The 24,570-nt window shown below is 44.2% G+C and overlaps 1 protein-coding gene across 1 annotated transcript in view; it reads left to right on the top strand.

Moving 5' to 3' along the window:
* The first annotated feature begins 632 nt into the window (after positions 1-632).
* kif26ab (kinesin family member 26Ab) overlaps positions 633-24,570 on the top strand; it is a 65,686-nt gene continuing 41,748 nt past the window's right edge. Inside the window, exons 1-2 of the mRNA XM_041060778.1 lie at positions 633-881; positions 1,130-1,348. Of these exons, the coding sequence (XP_040916712.1) occupies positions 819-881; positions 1,130-1,348 (282 nt within the window). The 5' untranslated portion in view covers positions 633-818. The remainder of the gene's footprint in view (positions 882-1,129; positions 1,349-24,570) is intronic.

Raw genomic sequence — 24,570 nt, 5'->3', positions numbered from 1 at the left:
TGGAGTTTACTGACTTTTCTCATAGTGGTATTTATTTGATGTTCACGAACAGAAGCTCTGCCCAACTCTTAACCCCCAAAACCTCAGCACAAAGTCATATTGTACAGCTAAACTTTGTTCAAACCTAAGTTTAATTCCCAGCGGAAATCCCAGAGATAAATATTTCATGCTGGATTTTGGGGAATGTGCATAAAATGATGCACAAGCCATCTAGAAGATTTCCATCTGATGGAGCAGTGCAGACATAAAAAACATGGACTCTTGGGTTTAAATATTTCTCTCAGTGTAAAAGCCTCATTTAAGTCCTGGAAAGAGCCGATCCATACATATAAATGTATATATTATCGTCAGACACTGTGGAATAACATGAATTTCTCAGCTACTTAAGAGGAAATATGTAGAAAAGTGTATTCTAAAGGTTTAAATGAGTAGCCCACTCTTTCACCGCCCACTACACCAAGAATTCAGACTGATCCATGGCATTATTCTAGCTCTGGACCCTTATATAGTCCCCCGCCACCCTGCGCAGGAAAGTTTCCTTCAGCCCTCCCATTTCAGTAGTAATACCGCCTCCTGCGCACCGCTAAACAGCCTCCTGCACCAAAACTTCTCCGCTGCGTGTAAACTTTCGAGACACTCTCTCCAGTTGCCTTCGATCAGCAGCCACAGGTCCAGCTCAAACTGACAGATGAGTGGTAACCTTCAGTCAGGTCTTCAGTCCAGCCTATGGCTCTGCCTCCCGTTTTCCAGCGGCAAAACCTTTGAGAGTGGTGTTTCACGAAGACGTTCTCCTGAAGGTGCAACCTTGATCTGGGAGAATGAGCTCATTTGGGGGCAATTCAGCTCCTGATGGAAGGGACCTTAGCAATCGCATGTTCACTGTAAGTGTCTCACTGCACATGATTGAGCGTTAAAAGAGGTGATTTGCTTCTGCTCACGCTGGTTGTAGCGTTTCCACTTAACATTAAAAGCCGCACAACCTTGCATCTCTGTGGTGCGCGCTTGGACAGGTGCTGTGGATTCAAACGGTGTTGTCAAGACACAAACAAACAATTTCGCCCACACACTTGCCTGCGCCGGAGGTGTGAGTCGGTCCTTCTCTTAACCAAACTTTTTCCTTGTGTTGAAGGTGGAGGGATGTCCGAGTGGAGAGTCTCCGGCAACCCCCAGGAAAAGACTTCACTCAGCGGAGGACGCGCGGTGCAGCAGCCGGCCTCCTCCTGAGGGCGCCGGGTCGGTTTCCATCACCGAGTCGGAGGAGAAAGGAGGCATTTGCCAGCAATGTCAGAAGAAAGTCTCAGAGCTGAAGAAGCAAGCGCTTGCCCTGGCTGACCAAAATTCATTGAAGGTTGGTGGAATAATTTTTCACCCTCTTGTAGGCCAAGATCTATTTAAAACTTTTTTGCACTCATTAACTCCTTTAAGTTTGAAATAATTGTTTTGCTATTGTACAGTATTTCTTATTAATATTTTCAAATTAGGTTAAGAAAGTCTACACAGTAAGTAAACAGAGTAAATGAGAGCTGGTATCACCTTTGATTGCAGCTTCTAAGTCTGAGCTGCTGCAACATTTCTGTAGAGCAGCTTGTGACTTTTGTCTTTACTTGTCCTCCTGCACCTGCTCTTAATACTTATCTGTCTATCTATGATCCATGGGGAATGAAACAGGATCCACTTGATAGCTTCTAATTATATTAAGAAAGCTCTCACCATCCACTTGTAAAGTTGTTTATTGCTATACTTGACTTCAAATGGTGGCCTTCGATGTGAAAATGGAAGCTTTTCAGACTTTGAAAGTGGCCCATTGTTTGGCTAAACAATGCTTATCTCTTTATTTTGCTGTTGGGTGTGGGGGGTCGAGGGGTTTGAAATGAGCCAGCCGCTCACGTTGGAGACTGAGGAGGAAGTTAAGTCCCAGTCGACCTTCGCTGTGCATTGAAAGTGTTCCTGTATGGCTGCTCCCACAATTCCCACCACTGTTAAATATAGGCCCTGAGACTGCTGTTGTTGTGGCGGGCTGGGTTTGCCCTCGGGTCGGTTCTCCTTTGTTGTCCCGTTTTAGAGAGTGAGTCTCAGCGTCAGATTGGATTACAGCTCTTCAAGGTTCACCCCGAATCCCACAGCACCTGATGTTCATACGGGAACAGGTATACAAGGGACAAGGGGGCATTTCTGAAGCACCTGGGCTCTCTGTTTGAGACATCTGTATGTGTGGTCTAATCTTTGTTCTGAGCATATCAGATCTATATTCAGGTATCGGGTAAGTCCACCCCGTAAACACATTAAGCCTCCCCCTAACTGCCATTATCTGCCATGGGAACTGACCTCCCCTTTTTAGTATGGGACCCTCCAGCAGTACTTTGTGGCCTTCACCAGGTGCTCGGTGTTGTAGAAAGAGATGAGAGCTGCCCCCTTTTTCCCCCCTATTTTGCACTTGTTGATGGCTAAATTGGGCCTTAATTCCAGGGTGGCAAACAGTGATGGCAGGGTACTGTTATTGTACCATGGTTATGGAATGGGCTACTCCAGCTGAAGGATAATAAACCCATTGTCTTTGTGAGTTTGAGCCGCTCACCTGTTGGGCTTCATAGGACGGACGCCGTCATGGATGATCGCTTCCAAATTGCTTCCTCCACGGAGGGAAACAGGTCAACGGGGCAACTCAGGTGGCCTGCTGGTGTGTCTGGGATCACACTACCTGCAAGGGTTTGCGGCAGTGTTGTGTCTGCGGTTGTCATGGGAAAAAAGGAGAGCGGAGACTGTTTACCCGAGGTCGCACTTCCCCTCCCTCCCCATTTGCTTGCCTTCCCTTTTTTTTTTTTTATGAAGAGGAAGTCGGCTTGGTCCCCAGACATCCCTCTCCCCCCTCACCCAGCCTGTCGACTTATTGTTTGAATACAGTAGTAGAAGCAAGTAGATAAAAATTCAAGGAAGACTGTTTGGGTAGAGTGAATGTGTTTTCATACATGAAGTCTACTAGAGGGAAAGTTCACTGTTCACACACACTGAAGTCTCCCAGACAGCTTTTGTGTTTTCCTGTTTGGGTCTAAAGGAACCTGCTTACAGTGCATCCTGCAAAAAAATAAGGGAAGTAAAGGCCTTTTCCCTCCACATTGTGCTTCAGTGCAGCTCAGTGGTAAGGAATCCAGTGGGGTAAGGGGATGGTGGCAGTAACATAATGACGCTTTTGCACAGAAATCACTATTTCAGCATTAAAAAATATGATAAAAACAACTTAATTTTTTCTTTATGTATCCACATCCCCTGGCAGCAATTAAATATTTATTTGAAGGGCTCAAACATAAATGAACTTTTCTGAAATGACGTCCTTGAGCTAAGTTTCAGCTTCATTGGCACATTTTGTGTTATTCAGACAGCAGATGATTAGAAAAACCCTGGGAAAAATGTCCTTTTCTAAAAAGGACATGCAGAGACAACAGAGACCCTGACAACCTCCAGACTTGATTTAATCAAGGGAATTCATCTACTTAATTTGCATAATTAAAATCTATAGTAAGGAATGACTTCACTGGTGAGTAGCAGACAGTCTGGATTCAATAATTGTAGACTACGATTTATGTGGCAGGACGCAGTGGCTAGGTGAGGTTTGATATAAAGAAAGACGATCGCTTAAATCTCAACTTCAAAGTAACCAGTTAGCTCCTGACTGTAATCAGAGGCTCTGTCAACACAAACAGATAGGACCATGCAGCTGTATTAGATCCACCCTCACCTCATAAATGCTAGCTCCCATCCTCTCTCTGTAAGCCTGTAAAGGATGCTTCATAGTTTGCCCATGTGTGCTGATGGGATGAAATGTGTTTTTTGTGCCTGTGCCATCAGCCATCTCATGAAAAAGTTACAAGAGTGTCAGAGAGTGACAGCAATAGCCAATTAGGTTAGCATAGAGCCAGTAGCCTGGAGTTATTGTGACCTGTAAGGACTATAGTTCCTCACTCGTGGCCAGGCTAGAGCAGTTTAGACCCTTTAGTCACAATTGAGACAGAAGCCCTGTCACTTGATATCTAGAGACTAATCTTACCTGAACTATGATAGGGTGAACATTCAGGGAGAATGAGGGCCAAAAAGACTGGATTAAATGGATGAAATATACCTGGTGGGGCTTCTTTGCTCAGGTTTAAGGAATCTGTACAGTTTGTACAGTAGCTGGGATACATAGGAGCCAGCAGCCAGTTAGCTTAGCTTAAAGACTAGAGGATAGCCTGTCAACTAACTAGGAGAAAATTCTTTTTAAAAATGAGTTACATTTAAAGGAATAATTTGACATTTTGGAAAATAGGTTTCTTTTTGTGTTTAATCTGTACCGATGTGTAAAAATCATACATGTTACAAGGCGTTATTGATGGGCTGTTTGTCATTTAAACACAGTCTCTCCCTAGTGTAACACCACAATATACAATCTTTCACATCTTTTGCATTCTCAGTTCTCAGAGTCTTACAGTATAGGCACACTGGGGTTTGGTATATTGCAGAAACTGCAGGTCAGTGATAGAGTCAGCAGTGCTAACACCTGCTCATAAATACTCAGGGCCATGAATATAAAAGCAGTTTTGGTCTTTGTGAGCTCCACTAGTACACTGACTGATTAACAGAAAACGTCCTGCAGGGCTGTGAGGGCTTGACGATCTGGATTAAGTTCAGCTTTTGGAGGTTGAGGTCAGTTGCAGCCGGACCTCACCTTTCTGATGACCTTTTGTCCTGGGGAATGGGGAAATTGAATTTAGTACCACGAGCTAATCGGGTGACAATAGGCATCCAGCTATAGTAAAGTTAAGTCTTGGTTTATAGAGAGCACTCAAATCATCAGCTAATCATGAATACTGTGCACTGCTGATATATGCACAATGTGTCCAAGCCTATTATGGATGGTGTGTATGAGTGTGACTATGAATGTGGCTGCAGGAATTAGTTTGTACCATGAGACATTTTGCCATTTTTTTCATGTCGAATTCATAAATTATGGGAACAGTAATTTTCTCAAATGGCTCATTTGAATTCATGTTTGATTTGTTTCTGCTTTGTTTCTCATTTGACCCTTGATCCACTCAAAGTACAGAGTTGTTAGCAAATCCGTGTAAGTGTTTCAAATCAGGTTTTGTTTCCTGAACCCCTGAAGAAAGGAAATGTATCAACCCTACGTCATGCAGCTAATGTTTCCGGGCCAAAACCTCAGTGACATTGTATGATCTGAGTTTGTCTGACTTTGTTTCGTGTGAAATAAACACTTATTTTTACACAGGCAGGCATTTGTGTGTATGTACATGAATCTCATGTACTAATTGTATGTTGCTTGCTTTCCACCCATTTTGCTAACTCGTTCTGTGCCTCTTTGCCCACTTATGGATTTGTATAACTGCCCCAGAAGAAGCAGGGCACAGTGGGTGGGTGCCGTCGCCAAGGAACTTGCAGGAACATTGCTTTGTTTATATTAGTGCTGTGCACAGATTAGTGTGTGTTTACAAGTCAGTGTTACAGAAATAGTTCAAGAGACAGGGGGAAGAAGTGGGTGCTGGTGAATGGCTGCAGATCTACCTACTGGCCTACTGTTTCTCAAGCCTTTTGGATGGTGTGTAACTTCTCCTTTGTTGACTGACCTTTGACCTTTCTGTCAGTTCTCCCAGCCTTTATGGTGGGTTTGGGTTTCAGGGGGCCGACCTGGGCAGGAACAGGTGCAGGCTGCCAGGTTCGCTGCAGGAGGGTGGACGACAGGACAGAGTGACTGGCAGACGGATGAAGGGGAGGACAGAAAAAAGACTGTGTGAAAAACCCCTCCGGTTGTGAAACTTGAGCTAACGTAGAGTTAAAACAGAGCATGACTGTATTATTCAATTCACCTCTAAGCACCTGAGCCCCAGAGGCTGTGTGTGGTGTGTGTGTGTGTGTGTGTGCCTGCTCAGCAGTGCATGCACTCCAGAGAGGCTGTGAGGAGATGAGAGACGGGAGAGGAGAATACAGGAGACTCTGGGCTGAGCCGTCCCCTCATTTCATCCCTGCATGCAGTGTGACTTCTGCTTTATGGCATGTGCCTGTATTAAACCACAGAGCAATAATCTGGTGTCAAGTGGTGCAGAGACCACAGACATCAGTCATGGTGCTACCGTGCTGTACTGTCTCTGTAAGCCGCAGCAGCATGCAGCTGTTCGCTGCCACTTTACCTCAGCTTCATTCAGTGACTCTTTCAGCAGCTGTCAGCCACCTCTTCATGTGACAGATTTGTTTTGTGTTTGCATGCATTATGTTCACTTCGTTTTACAATTACTGTTAGGGCTGGGCATTGAACGTAAATACCGTCTTGGTGCACAATGAACCGTGTGCACCACGCAGCCTTCAAGTATTGAAAACTGTCAAGTCTTGAAAGCTGACATTGAATGACTTGCTTGAATTTTTTATCTTGTCTTTTACTTTAGTCAGAGAGTTTCTGATTGAATAAAAATTTTGCCAGTTTTAACATTTGGGAAACTGGCAATTGTTGTTGAATGAAAATGGGTTTATAGAAAAACATGTTCATACTATAAAGAAAAGGACAAATTTTTTAAAAAAATGGTTGGTGTTGCTAGTGAATCTTAGGTATCATGTCAGCACTATTATATAAAAATTTTCAATATCCAACCTTACTCAATGTACACACTGTCAGATCAATTCACCTTTTGGAAGTTGACTTGGAATAAAAATTTTTCCTTCACTTCCTTTATTTTCCAGTCTTTATATCCACCTGTGAGCTGCACAGTGCACCCATAGTCCTTTAAATGTGGACTGTGGAACAACCCCGTCAGTAGTTAAGTGAGCGTAAATAGTTTTTCATTCACTTTCCTGCTTCCAGATTTACAGCGCTGGTCCTGCATTTCAAAGCTCTTTCACTGGGCAGAAAACCTTTTTCCTAACCTTCAGGCAACTTTGAAATGAAGGCCACATCTTCACAATGTCTGCTGGAGTTTCATTTTACATGTTTAATTTGGTGAGCTGAAAGTGAATTGACCCCAATTGTTGCTGTCCAGTCCCCTACTTATCGCAATTGCAAGGGTAAATTGCTACGAGGCAGAGTGCAGGAAATGAGTTCAGGGTGTGCAGATGCAAGGGCTGATGGAAACTGAGCTGCAGCGAGGCTGATGCTCATCGCCTTTCATCGGGAGGAGACCAAAGGAATCTGTTGGAGGAGGTTAAGGAATTCTCCACCTGGAATAACTGCCATTCCTTACGTCTGCAGTGTGCTCCTGGCTGCTCAGAGAAGCGGATCCACAGAGGACAAGATTAAACTGGAGCTCAATGAGATGCCCTCTCTCTCTCTCTCTCTCTCTCTCTCTCTCTCTCTCTCTCTCACACACACACACACACACACACACACACACACACACACACACACACACACACACACACACACACACACACACACAAACACACATTGTACATACATAGGCACTTGCACACAGGTGGACTCTGTGGATGCTTGAGCTCAGGGTACACACACATAAGAACATAGTTTACCTGACTGTGTCCTCTTCTGGCCATCTGGTCCTTTCTGGTACAGCTGCATGCCACCTTAATGTCTACAGAGAGCTGTCCAGATGTTCCCTCAGTTTACCTGTCAAGGTGAGCAGAACTATTTAGAGCTGCTTAGTCCTGAGAATTTTGTTGCTATGCCGCTCTCATGTCTAACTATTTCTTGGGCTAATCTGCTAGCTAGCGCTGCACAAATTTGGTATGAGTGGTCATTTGAAGCTACAAAGAAACAACTTTAAGTACCTGTTTAAAGTACCTGTCACAGGTGTGCTTTTACTGAGTATATAATGTCAGACATGTCTCAGTCAGGCAAACAAAACAGAGGACCGGATCTGGTTTTGTTTTATTAGAGCTAATTTTGACAGAACTCTTTCATTTATAGCACCAGGTAACGCTGAGATTTTGACAACACCTGTATTCTTCATCTGTTCCTCATTGTTTTTGTATTTGAAGAATGATTGCCATGCACAATAGTACTCGTCTGGGTGGGTTTGCTGCTGTTTGGTGAAGGATCGTGTGTTACAATGAGCCAGACTGAAATGAAACAATGGATGTGCAGTCTAGTCTGACAGGACGATGTGTTACAGCACAGCACAGGTCTGCAGAGCATGAGAACAGAGCAACAAAGGCAGAAATGTCAGTGTGCAAAAACACAAATGCAACAAGAAGTGTAACCAGTGGGAATTAGTCATTCTGACTTGTTAATTTAGGGTGAGCTGCCTGCCTGTGTGTGTGTGTGTGTGTGATTGTGAGTATGTGTGTATGTTTGTTTTACGCTTTCTCAGGGCTCCTACTGCTTGGCTCCATATGTCATGGCGAAGTGAGATGTGCACGATCCGGGCAGACTGCAGTCTATTATTGAGTCTGATTCAGAGTATTGGAAAAACATAGTTGTTGAGATAAATTTTCAAGACGGTACACAGACACTGAGGAGCACTGAGTTGGAGGTAATCTCCTGCTGGCTCCATAAAATGCACTCAATTGACAGCAGGCCTTGTGGTAGCAGACAAATCGCCTGGCTTATAGCAATGTGCTGAAAGGGAATGCCAGCGCTGTGTATCCTTGCCAAGATGGATATGCAGACAGCAAACTCCGGCCTGTTTGGGCGTGGTTCCCTTGCTCACAGCAAACAGTGGATCAGTGGAGTATGGTGCCTAAGTCGGACTTGACATTGCCTTGTTTGTTTTCCTCTTTGGCAGATGTAAATGGAGCTTCTACTTCTCACCTGCCAGTTCAGAAGGCTGCCAGTGTTTGGCTTCTTTGGCTATATTTACCCTCAGAGAGTGCATTGAGCATAGCCTAAATGTTAGAGGAGCAGGTTTATAAAATCTGTGATAAATGTTTACATGGAATGAGCAATGCCTTCTCTGAACAGCTATTGTCCAAGTGCCAGGAGTAAGGCACTTAAAGAGTTTGTTTTTGCAGGAACTGTAATTTTTTTTCCTTCTTACACAAACTGAAATACACTCAAAGATGACCATGAGGTATAGCCAAAATTAATCTCACAATATTAATGAGAATATTTTTCTGACATGGCTATAAATTACAGAAATGGAAATTAAGCAAGAGGCATAGACAAAAAAAATTATCAAATTAATGTTTTACTTGTGTCAAACAAAAGCTTAAAACCTGCATAAACAGATTTTTTGGCCACTTGGGGGCTGTGCAATCACTCACATGTTATCACCTCATAAAGTTGTTGTAGTGAATGTGAAAAGTTGCCCATTTATACATCAAGTGGACATGGAGCAATATTAGTATTCATCTGGAGCCATGTTTGTTTTCACTCTTTTTATATATCTAATTTTACATTACTCATTGGTAGTCATTTCTTCTATTGTTAATATAAGAATAGTGATTATAGCAGCTTTTATAACAAATTTTATTATTTTAAGTACAATTAGCTTAAAACCGTTGCACCTTTGTAAGCCCTTAGTTCACTGATGTCTGTGGAGTCCATCCTGAAATGTAGGGAGATACACTCTCTTAAACACTATTATGTACTCCTTAACAAAAAACTACTTATTTGAACTACTTGAGGTAAAACTGGACCATTTATTCCCTGAGAAGTCTCTCAGTGGCCAAAAGCAGTAAACCGTGGTTGCTGCCGTGCAAGTGCTTTCACGTCGTATTTCTATATATCTGGGAGACAGTATGCATGCATCTCTGTGTGATTCTATTTGTGTTTGTGTAACAGTAGATGGATTGTGATGGGTTGTGTTGTGATTGGTAGATGGGTTGTGTTAACTCGTCTTACTGGGCTCCCCAGGTATGCACTGGGCCATTCTTTATTGTCAGGAGCTCATTCAGATACGTATACAGTGCTTCATAAATCCTGGCGCAGTGTGAAAATGCCAGTCAAAGTTCACGCTGCTCATGTTCATTTCATGCTTGAGCGTCCAGCTCCGTGAGTGGGGATGAGTGTGCGTATTGATGATGTGCGAATGTGCGTGTAAGTACCAGAGGAAAAAGAAAGAGATGAAGCACGTTCAGAAGCGCTCCATCCTTTCCACTTTGCCGCAGAAATCATCCATCTTTCTGAACTTAACTGCTACCAATTTATGATTGCATTATTACAGTCAGTGTTTTATCTTCATTCCAGCACACAGGCCTGGTGGTGGTCTGGTTAATGGAGAAGGTGATGGAGAAGGTGACTGGCCAGTGCCGTTACTGTGGTACTTGGTGGGCTTAGCTTTAGGGTGAATATAATGAAAATACCAGCTCTCTTTAGCTCTGATTTTTGCCCTGCTGGCTGACTTGCTGCTGGTCGTGTGCTCATGTGAGGGTCTAATATGTCACTAATCATATTACTAAACTACACTACACTCAGTTGTTAGCTTAATTATGGACCTGTATCAATATATCAGCTAATAAAAACGTGAAACATCAGAGCATGTACAGCAGGGGCCCACGGAAAGTAGTGGAAAGTGTGTGCTTCAGTGTGCATTTTTCTTTCATTATTGAATGATTTGACTTAGCAATTTTCCCGCTGACATTTTAAAGGAAATAACAGCAATGCATTTGACAAAATGGCAGCAAACTTGCTTTTATTCCCGTGGAAAACTGTGTGTCTGAATTTCTCAACAGGCGGAACACTGTAAAGGTCAGCCTCAGCTGTATGGATTTTCATAATGGATTTTTTCCCCAGAAAAAGTCAATCACGATACAGTAGCAGTGCTGCCTGTCTATGACTGCCGAGGTCTTTTTCCTCAAGCAGATATACTTTTTTACTCTTGGGAAAATGTTTCAGTAGCTTCCAGAGCATGTTTTTGTGTTGCCTCTGTTGTGCTAGATGTGACTGTATCATAAAAACTTGGATTTATTTTCATCCTTTCTTGGCAACAGTATTGTTAGACAAGCCTCCGAGCACTGATACTCCACAGCCTCCCTTTATACTTTCTGTCTCATCCCGTGACTTGTACAGATAAACAGATTAGTGATAGAGATGAGAGAGAAAGAGACAACATAACTGCTTACGCCTCAACATTGTGCCCACTGTTATTGGTCCAGTGGTGAGCTTGGCTGGCATTTATGTCCACATCTGCACTGTGGCAGTGAACATGTGTACTTTGGAGGTCGCGGGTGCTCAAAAAAAAAAAAAAAAGCAAAATTAGGATAATTAGATTTATATTCACATCAGCAGAAATTTACCGTTGTGAGAAATGATGCCATCGTGAGCTTGTCATTACTCCCGGCGGATGGAGTAAACCTTCCCCTGCCTCTCTCCCATGAACCAACTCCCATTAATAGATCCGTCCTTTATGCATCCCCTCTTGTTACTGCCGCTCTATTTTATGATGTCACTCTCTCTGCTGAAGAGCTCTGGGCTGTTTTATCTCCTTCGTGTGTGTCGGGCACTTAAACTTAAACCTCTCTGTTTACGAGTCCCAGACTGCCTCTCCATCCTCTGCGTTTGCTTCTCAGTATCAGTTCAGCATCGCCTATAAAAGCTGAACTATCCTCACTGTTCTGGGCACTCACTGTTGGGCCTCGCAGTGCAGACCCCCCTCTAAGTGCCCGACTCCCATGCTGGGTGTGAGAACAAGCCCGTGAGAGAGTGTGTGGACAAGTGTGAGTGTGTGTGTGTATATGCACAGGTTTCTTCATAGCATTGTCTCTTTGCTGCATTCTCAATTAAACCTTTTAGTTTTCTGTGATGTTGACAGCTTTCTCGTGCCCTAGTTGCTGTTCTCTGGCCTAATTGAATGTAGTTATATTGCTTTGCCATTTCACTTTCATTTGCAGCTGCTTTCGGTTCCTATTTTGTTTCTACACTCTGATGTTTTTTGTTTTGTTTTTTTTTTCAAAAATTGTCATCATTAACGTGGTGTGTTTCAGGTACTCAGCTGCCCTTGGTTTGCCACAGGCTGTTTGGCAGCAGTTCACCCCCGGTGCTTCTCTCAGATTGTAGCTGTTGTTTGCTTCTCTAAATTTATGCATCAAACAAACACATTGCTGGAATGCCTTTGAACATGTCTGTGCAACACGGAAATGCGCTACCTCTCCCAGATGCCCGGTGAAACGGAGGGAAGCTCTCGGGGAGCACACCTGTGTCTTTGGCCTTGGTGAATTCCTGCATTGCTTTAGTGTTCAGAGCTGGAGTGGATGCTGCTGTTGTGTTCAGATGGTTTGACCCCTTGCTGTGTCCAGCTCACCCCCTTCCCTTTATGTCCTTCAGGAACAGCAACTCATGAGAGGCAAAACTTACAAAGCTAGAGTTGTTCTCTAACGTCCACTAACGTCCAGACAGCCAGCGGGCCATAAAACTCTTATGTAGTCAAGCTTAAATATGTGTGCTTTTATTTACACTCAGTGTTTTAAAGGTTGTGTCAGCTTTAGTTTGACGGTAAAGCAATGTGCTGGTTTTCAAGGAAGAACTTAGTCATATGACCTTTGGCTTGAGTTCAGCTATTCAGAAGTGATTCATATGATCAGCTCCTTTCAATCACTGTCTTTTTGTAGATTTAATTTCACAAACAAACCTTAGTTTAGCTCTTAAGTAATAAATGCACAAACTCTCTTTTTTTCTTTTTCATGTGCTGCTCCTGACCTCTCTGTGCCGGACCCAAAACACAGGTAAACACATTTCTGCACATATTGAATCAGTTTCTGTAAAAATGTCCTTCCTATTTTGTGAGCATTTCTCCACAAACATGTTTTCATTGCCGCCACATGGTCATTACCACATCCATCTTTCAAAACGTTGCCCCCCCCCCCCCCCCCCCCCTTGCCATTCCGTCCCGTCCGTTGACCTCTCGGCCTCCCCTCGTCCCACGCTGGGTGTTTAAGTCTTCATCTCTTTGTGAATGAGACGCTGTTCTGGCTCCAGTGTCCACTGGAGGGGTGAAACCGGGGCAAACTTGAACTCCCACAGAAGCGGTCACTGGAGACCACATTTGAACTGGATTTGACCTGTCAGACTATACTTGATTTGTGTGTTTCCCTCTCTTACGTGCGTGTTCTCTGCCTCCTAAACACACTCACGATGTACGTGTGCACACAGCATAGATATTTGTCGTCTGTTTTTTTTTTGCCAGAGCTTGGTTCCCATACCAGAAAGCAGTTCAGAACGTGATTCCTGCTGGAGTTGTTAAGTTATAGAGGGTGCTGTAAAAGCCCTACAGTAGGCATTGAAAGTCATGGTGGTGCTATGGGGATGGAGGGCTTGAGGCTCCTGCAGCAGCTGAACAATGCTTAATTAGCTCATAAACAAAGGCCAGTGGGGGATCAGAGAGGGCAATCAAAGTGTCCCGTTCCTTTGAGCTTCTCACACTGTCAACAAAGCCTCTGTAATGGCCCCATCACTCCACTTGTTGTGTCTCACCGTGGTGTGCTTCCTGACAACATAAAAGGCGCACATTCCAAAAAGAGCCTCGAACGAGAGGCGCTACCCGTCCACACCTCCCTTGGCCTTCAAAGCAACACCCCCCTCCATGATGGCAGTGCTGCTCCCCACCCCACCCTTACTTTGTCTGCTAGATATTGACATTGCTCCTCCGCTCACCTCCGCAGTGTATGTTTGGGTCCCCATGGCGACCACTGCAGCTTTCATCTCTCCTCTTTCAGTCTTGTGTCCGTGACTTTCGTGGTCTGTTTTATTGCGTTCCTTTGTGTGACGCTGTGCTGGCACGCTGCTGGGAGCCAGTGAAGGAAATGCTCGACGCACAGAAGACTGTGCCAGCCTCTGGAAAACTTACTCAAGCTTGGCATGAAGACAGGTGTGTACACACTGTGCGAGTGTGTCAGGTGTATGCGTGCATGCCTGTGCGTCACAGTGGCTTGGTGTCCGTGTTTGTTTTAGACAGTTAGTGTGTTATTTTTTGTATGTTTGGACACAAGGCCCTCTAAAGAAAACAGACGTCCACTGCCACACGAGGACAGCCCGGCAGCGGGTCAGAGGCAGTCTCTGCTTGTTTGTGCGACTGTGTTATCATCTCCTGTTTCCTGTCAAAACAGGAAAAGACAGGGGCGAAAATGGAGGCTAGGAAAGTGCTGCCTTGATGTGTGTTGGCTGGAGGTCCAGCTCTGCCTGACGGCGACCCTCCTGGCCAGGAAAAACAGACCCGTTCGGGGCGTAACCCACAGCGGGATACTTCATGGTGTTATTTTTATCACTTTCACAAAGCACAGCAAGGGATGCTTTTCCCAGCTGTTGACACAGGTCTGGGTCATTTTTGCCTCCAAAACAGTACAGCAGAGGAGAGAGGGGAGACGTCCCATCTGCCTGTGTCCCTTTGGCTGGCAGCCTCGCATGATTGTAGTCTCTGTTTAGGAAGGGAAATCCTTTTTGACATTTTGTTAATCATGAAAGCGAGACACTCCTTTTCTTTGGATGATCTCTAGACCTCCATCACAATACTTTTTCCGTCAGGCTGGAGTTGTCATGTGGTTTTGTCCATCCATCACACGTTTGTTAATTCTTTGCAACAGGATGGCACATACACACACACACACACTCACTCACACATTCAAACCTGGTGAATGTTCTTTTATGGGGACGCAACTGTGAGTGCATTCCAGACAGCAGAGTCAGCGATCAGTGTGTTTCAGGTGGTAGATTACTGCTGATGGCATGGCAGGTAAAAGCCCCGACGTCTGCTGTGATATGGCTAAATGAGAAGGCACGGACAGGTGCGCTGCACAAACAGCTGATTAGGGAGTCAGCTAATTATTGACTGGTGAAAAATGATAAGCATCTCCCGCCCTGCTCTGCTTATGGAGTCACTCTGTAAAACTGAGAGTTGCTCTTGTGGAATTCCAGGACTTTGAAGGCAGAGCTAAGTTTTCATCTTTATGGGGTCTCTAAAAAAAAAGAAAGAGCTGCTTGCACAAGAATGCTATTGTTAGACTGACCAGATTGCACCAAACAGGTTTTTCTGTTTTTGTTTTCCCAGCAATTTGTGTGGACGCTGAGGCCTGAGTAACCACAACTTTTATTTATGTTACACACGGAGCAATAGGCCACTACCAAGCCAAGTTTGACCTCGTGGAGACTGAGATTTGTTTTATTTGTGATATTTGATGAGTAACTGCACATGAGACCAGAGAAGTAAATATCAGCAACGGCTCTTTCAGCACGTAACGTCTGGACCAGCGGCAGTTCTCCGTGACCCAGATTAAGATGTGGCGTGTGCTTGCCGACTGGGGTCGATGTCATCAGTAGAGAGGTCGGAGTTCATTTGTCTTTCCTGACAGACCTTTAGGTGGTGTTCCAGTGATCTAGCAAAAGGCCACACCGATGCTGACCTCCGTGAGTCGCGCAATTAGTTACCCTCTGACCCCACAGTCCCACAATAAAACCATGAGCACGGATAGGGCATGCTTCTGCATCCCCAGACCTGCTTTACATATCACTCTGTGTGTGCGCGTTTGCAGATTAAAATGGCACTGATGTAGAATGTGATCCAGCCTGACATGATGTAATAGCTCTGAAGTCCCTCGTCTTGTTTTAAATTAACAAAACTACAAATTCACACCCCCCAGCTTAATGATATATCTGGCTACTTTCCATTCTCCACTCATAAATATATAAAAGATCCATTAGTCTGCATCCGTCTGCTGCACACCATACAGCCCTCCTTGAGTGACTATTGTTATTTAACTGCTTTTAACTGTGTGTTCCTCATGCTCTTAAGTGCAGTTAAAGCGCATCAGTCAGGGCTTATGCAGACAGACCGACTCAGATGAAAGCCATCATATCCTTGTGCCGAAAGTATAAATCTCATTGCAGACTCGAGCTTTCTGTTTCATTTTGTTTGACATGTTATGTCTTTGCCTTGGCTCTGAACGTGCAATTCAGCAGCGAAACCTGCAGCTTCCTTCTATTTGTCTCATGGCTACATGTTTCTCCATCATGCTGAATCCCTCAGCTCTAACCGAGCTCTGCTGCGTTGTCACATTTCATGTGAGCAGACAGAAAGCCCCTGAAGAATGTGAAGAGCACGATTCAAGACGAGAACTCAGAACTCAACAAAGCTGTCAACAGCTCCAAGGTTATCTCTTCACTTCACGAACTGAAGAGACAGCAGCAATGTCCTTGTCCACCCATGTTGGTGTCCCTGGTATGAGAATAGAGACAGTTTTGTAACTTGTTTCCTGTTTTGTGATTGGTTGTGCTGAGTCGAGGCAAGATTGACAGTCTCCGACAGTTAGCTGCTGTCTCCTTAGACGCTGAGTTGTCTGACCTCTTAGTCATGTAGAGGCTCGTTCAAGCACAAGTAGGTGGATAATTTACAAAGCCTTCACAAATTAGTCTGCTTTCTCCTGTGTCTGCTGGAATGTGTCTGAGCTTTACTTCTAGCAGCAAGGTCACAGTGAAACGATATTGGTTTGTCCACCACTTTGTTCCACAGTGAAATATCTCAACAACTATGGCATGGATTGGAATTTCTTATTAGACATTTGCAAAGGATGAATCCTACTGACCCCCCCCCCCCCCCCCCCCCGACTTTTCCTATCACGCCACCTGCAGGTCATTAACCGCAAAAACGAATGATATTTCAATCAGCCTTGGCTGTACTTTGTGTTTTGTGTTAAATAGCAAATATTAGCATGCTGACATGCTAAACTTAGATGGTAAACATTATACTGGCTTAACATAAGCATACTGACATTGTCAGTGTAAGCATGTTAGCATTTAGCTCAAAGTACCGCTCTAAAAACTCAACCTCACAGAGCTGAAAACTCTGTCCTGATTCAGTGTGTTCAGTATTATAACAGCAATGTGAGAGCAGAATAAAATGTTTTAACTATATTTTAGAATATGAACTGTCAATGTGAGAAAATTAATATTATTTAGGAAAAAATCTATCTTGGCTTTCAGCCCAAACAATCCTGACCGGCTCATTTGAATATTAAGGTTGGAGTAGCTTTGTGTTGTGGGCCACGAGGCCATTTGCAGGATGCTATTGTTCCTAAAAGACAAAGTGGCAAAATGTGCATGTGAAAAAATTTTGATAAGCCAAGCATTTTCTAGGATAGTGAATGAAAATCCTTCAGACTCACTAAGTGGATTAGCATTCGCTATTCTCCACTGAGATAGTTCAGCCTACTTCCTTATCTCTCTGAGATTCAATAGAATGTGTCTAGACGTCTCAATTAGCAAGAAAAAAAATATATATATACTGGATACTGGTTAGTGCTTATCTCAGTGTGTTTTTCTTTCAGTACCAGCTTTCAGTGTCTAGTTCTCGTAAACAGACAAACAGTTTTCCATTAATACAACCCTCCCTGGCTGAGGACCCTGGGCTGATGTTTAAATTTCTATTATTAGTGATAATTGTGTTCTCTGAGAAGTCATTGGCATGGTAATGACATCTTTCATGATAAATTAGTATTCCCCCCTCTCTCTGCTGTACCTACACTAGGCTGTTGCACCAGACTGATTCCGCCGCTCGCAACTCTGCTGCTCCATTGTTCTGCCGACACGCAGCAGCTTTGTCAGACACAAAGCGTGTCACTCTCTGAGATAATGCTCTGCAGAATAGGAGAGGATGGGACAGGGACGCTCAGTGCAGCTCACCTTGGCTCAGGATGATTTGTGCTTTAGTGTATGAACATAGTTAAGAAGCCAAAACAGGGGGGCTAACCTTTCAGCTCGTTCCATAGTCCCTACGGTTTTGTGATGCTAATCAGTTAGCCTGTTGCTCACACATCCGCACTGGTACGTAGGCCGATAAGTGAAAATTGAGATATCTGCCAAAAAAAAAAAAAGTGCCGTTCTCAACAATAACCACTTACCGTGCCTCATTATGTGGCTTCTCCTCACACAGTGAATCTATAGAGTCACTCCATGTGAAGAGAGACAGAGAGAGAGAGAGAGAGAGAGAGAGAGAGAGAGAGAGTCTCTCACAGCAGCAACAGAAAACTTGAATATTTATCCACATGGCAGCTTGCCAGTATAATTACTGTCCTGTCCATTCCAAGGGGAAAGTGGAGAGAATAATTGTTGTAGGATACTCAACATTTCACCTTGTCATCACTTTCATAGCACTTTATTTTCGTGACAGGGAGTACGTGTAGCTTTGTATATTTGCACAAAGTGTCTGGGATGAAATGTTGTAGTAAGCACATAAAATGTGGCAAATATGGACCTTCTGGATCCACACGTTTATCCTTATGTGTTCTATAGCCCTGTTGCATGGCATGAAAAACTATTTAAGGCCGTGGTTCACACGTACATGGGTTTTCCTTGTTCTTTCCTAAAAAAAAATGCCTATCCACATGAAAGCGCAAAAACATGCTGTCAAGAACATGCCAAACCAAGAGGCGGTGATATAAACTATAACCGTATAGCCACGTTGGCCAATCAGAAGCCTGAAAAAAAGTTATTCCCTCCATAGCGAAGTAACCAAACCAGTACTATTTTGGCGACGTCTGCCACTGCACCAATCGCTTCATGTAAACAAAGGAGATAGTGGCGCACACGCTGGTGTCACAAACCGAAAACTCTGTTTTCCCTGTCAACACTGAGAATGGAGTTTCCCTCCCTTGAGGGAGTTTTGCAAAAGGTCCCCTTTCAATGACCTAAAATGCGATTTTCATGTGAACCAAAGGCCAAAATGCACAGAAGAAGCTATGTTTTAAAAAATTACCCTGGGCACGTGTGGAGTAGGCCTGAATGTTGATCTAAAAATGATGAATTCCAATCATGTTCTTGACGTGTAGGCTGGGATTATTTTCTGCTATGGGATCTGGAGGATGTTGATGAAGATACCATATGCAATTACTGCTGTTTGAGCATGAGTAATTCCCTTTGCATTCTTCCTTGATAATTAACCATTCGTGTGTACACTTGCATGTTAAACTTTGCCTTCCATGAAGCTGGGGGAATCCTGGGATGGAGTCTAGTTGCTGTAAGCTTTAGCAGCAGTTTGTTTTCTCTCTAAATAAACTGCAGGGAACAGGGAGTACTCTGTTTCTCAGTCAAAACTAAAAGTCCTTCTGTAGAACAAACTACGGTGAATGCAGCTCTCTCGGTGTGACAGTTCAGACAGAGGAGAAGCAGGTGGTTGCCATCACTGCCTATAGACTGAAAAAACGGTTTGAATACAGATGGAGAAGTGGTTTGGGCTGTTGGAAGGAACTGTTGTATCAGTATTCAGTGCTCTGCAGTGAGTGTTTTGGAGTGGGCTCTTGGACAAAAATAGATCTCTCAACGAGCTCCAGTGGATAGTTGGGAATATCGAATACTGTTTCAGTTTCACGCTGCACACTAATGAGGACTCTGCAAATGCATGAAACAGAGTTAACATTTTGATTCTGACCCCAAATGTAAGTAGGTCTATTTTTTATAGGTGAACCTTTTTTTTTCCCAAAATAACAGATTCAGAGGAAGGGACCAAATATTCTCTTTTTCTTAGCTGTGTGCTCTTAGAATGTGCCAGATGATTTTTAACCCTCTTCTCTGCACTTCAGCTGCCCTTCCCTCACCACATCCTGTCTTCCCTCCTTCTGTCCTTGCATTCACCTGCAGTTTACAGCAACACCTGGCTCCTGCCTTTCCAGCCTGCCTGTTGAATTTTTCATTATGTGCTCATTTCAGTTCGTTTCCACAGCCGAGCCTGGTTGGGGAAGAAGAGAAACCACCTTGAGAGCATCTCTCAGCCAAAAATCAGCCATTCTAATTAGAAGTGCACAATCGCTGGCGCAAGTGTACATAAACACAATCCGCTGCGTCCCTGGTAAAGACAGCATAGCAAGCAGCTTTGCTGCTGCCTGACTGGCTACACAGCAGCTATGGGCAGGGAAGTGGAAAATATTTGAAGAGGAGAAAAGATAGTTTCATCCCTCTAGTTTATCAAGCGATGCTGTTGAGCATTAGTTTTATCACTAATGAGAAAACTTTGGAGGGATAGTTCATGTTGCTCTCTCTGGGCACAGCATTGTTTTATCTCTCAAATCAGTTTCTAATTGAGTTGAAATCACGATCAGATGACAACCAGATGTCTAATGAAGATGTCTTTTTGGCACACGTTAAAGCCTCTCACTCTCCCGCTGTTTGAGTCCAGCCTGTACCTCCCAACACTCTGACCTCGGCTAAAGCCGATGAAAGCTTGACAGATTTGGGGCTGAGACAGTGAAGGCTGCCTTGGGTCTGCAGATGGGGCAGAGAAAGAGAGAGAAAGAGAGAGAGAGAGAGAGATGTTGGAAGAGGGTAGACAGAGAATGAAGTCTGTCCAAACAGTCTGAAAGGGGCTTGTTTTCTTTATGTGCGTGAGTGAACAGGAAAAGGTAATTAACTGGCCAAGTGGCGAAAGGCTGGAGTGATGGATGGGTGTGGTGTAAAGATACAGCCACACAAGGAGCAACACACACACACACACACATGCACGCACACAAACATGCACATGTTTCAGCCATTTCTCCCTGTCACATAAAGCCTGGTTTAGTGAACCTTTTAATGTAATACACTTTTATAAAAACATGTATGTGAATCTCATTCTGCCTTTAGTGAGAGGAGCTATGAGTGCTCACACACTGATAAATGGGTCGACCATATGGAGTGGTGACACATCATTATATGAGATCATTAATGGTTTCACCGTGGTTTGGCAAGAACTCATGAGTGATTACATCTGAATCTATCTATGTTTAACCTGAGGGTCAGCAGGATCTACGGCCTTTTTATTTCTGATGGACAGTGACATCTGTTTTTCTAGATGACAAGAGAAGCTGTCGGTGTAGCTTACAATGAGCTGTACCACTGTGCTAGTCAGCCCAACACAAAGATATGTCAATCCAGATCTTATCATGAAAAAAGGTCATAACTGTATTTTGAAGTAAATCCTGATCACAGATTCTATTTGCTCGACCCTGTAGTCGTTCATCAGAGGATGCGTCACGGTGATATTCTGGACAGGTGTTGAAAGTGCTACTAAGAGGTAAAGCCTATTTGCATTTTCCATCAGCAGTTCACTGACAGTTAAAGGGAGGAAAGGGCTAAATCACAGAGGGCAGACAGACTGACATCTGTCTGTGTAAGCTCCTCACGACCAGATGCTCGATGCAGGGAGACTTGGCTGTTCGTTTAAGGGAATGCTGATGCAAAAATCTGATGCACTTCTTTAAACAAGGTAATCATTGTTTAAATCTAAGTAAAGGGAAGTTTGTTCAGTGAAATGTGCTGTTGATATTGAAAGTAAGCAGTTTGTCTTCAAGATAGTTGCAGAATTTGGTAATGCTATCTTATCTCTCTGGGAAAAATGTCATATTACTAATTTTTTTTGCAAAGTCAGAGTTAAAAAGATGTAACACTGAATTTTCTATATATCTTGCAATTTACAAAAGCTGGTTTAAGTTTAAAATACACAAAATCGCATGAGAGTCACAGTGAAAGAGGAGCGGTGAGACAGCAGAGCAGAATCGATGTGCAACCATATCCCTCACAAAAGCTTAAACTCAGAGGGATGACAGTCTAAATGTAGCTCCAATAAGACAAAGGCCGAATTTCACATCAGGAATGACGGAGAAGCAGCAAAAATATTTCATTATTATTTGATGGAATCTCATTGTGCTCTAATAAAAACCCTGAAGTGTGACAGTAAAAATTTAGCAGCCACAGTTTTTCACACAGCCACTGAGGATGAATGAATTCAGTACTGTAGTGGTGTGTGCTTTTTGTCTGAGGCAGTATTATGGGCTGGGTAATGACAGTGTACTTGTGTTGCTGTAGACACTGTTGCTTTGTTTGGGGGAAAGTCTTATTACAGGTTTGTTTAATCTTGTCAAGTCAGCAGACGGGGGGCAAACATCTGTTTGATGTGATTTGGTGAGCCGTCCCATTTTGTGTTCTACCAAGAGCGTTCCCACAGAGTTAAATAGCATGCTAGTGTGACATCCTGAGTCATTGTCTTCTCTGCCTCTGAGCAGGTAGTGGTTAAATTTAATGGTCTGTATCCGAGATTTGCTGCGGCACTAAAAAGCTCTACCTGATATCTAATCAGAGTCACAGGCCTTCCAGTTCTCCGCTTCCTTCAGGGGATCTGGGCAGACTTGGCTGGCTTGGGGAGCTGGTCAGAGAGGTGGAGGTGGTGGGGATAGTTGAGCAGGAGCAGGGGGCAGAGAGGGATTACACCACTGGATGTGTTGCCTTTATCCTGGTAATGTAATCTGCCTTAATGCCCTGCGCTCACCCGGGGCAAGGCCAGCAGCTGTGCTCGTTTTTCTCCGGCTCGGGCTGTCAGAGTGAGCCGGGGCTACCTGTGGGAAAGTAGGCCTGCTGGAAGCTCTCGTCCTCACCCCGGGATCTTGAACTGGGCTCCTGCGGTTTATTGGGGGCCAATCCCTTTGAGACTTACGCAGACGGTGTGTGGTTAGGGTCAACACTGTCTCAGGCCAAGTAAACAGAGATTGCTCAGTCGCATCCACACAGGGAAGCAAAGGAAGAAAAGTCAGTTGAGAGGAGTTAAAAGGGCATTTGATTCGGCAGCTGCTGTGTGGTCTTGATTTTTACAAGAAATGCTGTCGTAGGAAGTACTCAAGAATGGGAATGTGTAAACAGGACTGGTGCTGGTGAGAACAACGTTTAGCGAGGACAGATATAAAGCAGCGTTGGTGTTGTAATGACTCATTTTGAGGAATGTTTCCATGCTGGTAGAATAATAAAAGAGAAACCTGGAAGGGGAAGGAAGGAAAGGAAGACTGACCGAGCAATATAATCTTAAAGTCAACTTTCAGGAGTTCAACTGGCTCGTGTTTCCGTTTACTGAAGAGTTAGAATGAACACAGAGGCTCGAGGAATAGTCAAGGTCTTATTGCTGCAATGCCACTTCTGGACAAACTGCACAATGACTGATGTTAGAAATAAGTCACTAAGTCACATCCGGCTGAATGCCACAGAGCACCGGCAGCTGTAAAACAGTTCAGATATGAGCTGACAAGCTGCAGGCCACACTATATCAGAACTTTTCTCTATTTTTTTCTCATCACGGATGCACATTGATACAATTTTGCTTCATTTCTCTTTCCGCCACTGCTGTAGTGGGTCACGGAGAGCTTTTATGCCTGGGAAATATCTGTCGGGCTCAACTGGAAGAGAAAATATGGTTTCCCAGAGTATTTTACTTTCAATGGAGCGTGCCTAAAAGTCTCTCAGCTAGCGAGGGGCCTCATGCATTTCAAATCACTATGACCTTCCCTTGATTTAAGTCAGCTTGCTGAATCTGGCCTGCTGCTCCACATCAGAGGTACATCAGAGGCTGAATGTGGAAATAGTCAGATGGTGGTTTCACTTTGTCTGGTTAGAGAGAAGGTGTACTGACGAGACGAGGTAAATGAGGTGTGATTTGAGCAAAAATCCTATGTGTGACTTTGCTCAGTTCGCTTCGCACCCTAAGGAAGCATGGGAGAGAAATCATGCACATCTTTCTCCCTGTCCCCTCATCCATAAGTGGTTACGGCTGAGCTTGTTTCCATCAGCCTCTGGGCATGGGCTGTCTGTGATGACACTCTCCATCAACCCAAAGAGACAGTCAGTTAGCCAGGTGGCTCTCTCTCCTGCTGCTGCTGCTGCTGCTGCTGCCCCGGTTTTCATCACAGTTAGTGTGAGGGACAGAGACAAACTTAGGTCTCTAAGAGCTGTGAAGGGCTCATTCCACAGGCAGGGCTTTCTCTGTCCCCAGTGTGCTCGCAGTGCACACCTCCTTTCCATAATAAGGGCATAGCATCTGACTACATTTGTCCCCAGAGTTTAATAAAGATCAGTGCTGACAGGCAGTAAACCAACACAACCACCCACAAGCCTCCAGGCAGGGGCCGCAACCCCGGCCTACCTCCTCCCACCACTCTTTCTCTCTCTCTCTGCCCTCTTATCCTCGCTTGTGCAGCTTGATTCTCTCTGCGGACAGACCTCGGGTTGAAAACCAAAACCGTCTCCCACTTGTACAGAACAATGGCTGAGGAGTCAGAGCCCTGAAGTAGCCCCACGCCTCTCCCTCCGCCAACGGGAATGCTTTGAACATTTGAATTGTGTCGGTGCTGTGCATTACATACTTTTCTCAAGCAGTGCTACTCTTCACACCCACTTGCACCTGTCAGTAATAGATCATATGGATAATAAAAAACAATATGGCTTCGGGGCTGGGTGCACTCATGCGTCATATGTTTCACGTTTTCCACTTTATGCTTATGCACAGGCTCTCAAGCAGTTAGCTTGAATGTGATACCACAGACATGAGAGTAAACTGCTTAAGCTTGTAACGGCGTGGAGACTTTTCAGCTGGCTTTATTGTGTCACGTTTAGTTATATTTATATCCAAACCTGGAGCGCGTTGTGAAATATTTACCAATCTTGATGTCCTCTTTTTGCCACCTCTTATGTACCGCACAGAGATGGATTCTGTGGCCTTCAACTTCCTCATACCCCCACATTATTCTCCTCCACATACCCAACATCATCATCATCATCCTCATCATCAGCCCCCATCATCTTCATAAGCTTTGTGGCCGTGACCCTTTATTCACTCCACTGGGCATAAAGCTTACAGACAGCTTTACAGGAGCAGCCCGCTCTCTAACCTCCAGAATCCTAACTGAATAGCAGATGGGCTCAGC

The sequence above is a fragment of the Toxotes jaculatrix genome, chromosome 17, assembly GCF_017976425.1.
Source record: "Toxotes jaculatrix isolate fToxJac2 chromosome 17, fToxJac2.pri, whole genome shotgun sequence".
Classification (NCBI taxonomy): domain Eukaryota; kingdom Metazoa; phylum Chordata; class Actinopteri; family Toxotidae; genus Toxotes; species Toxotes jaculatrix.
The sequence above is the reverse complement of the archived record's forward strand: the minus strand, read 5'-3'. Positions and strand labels throughout refer to the sequence as shown.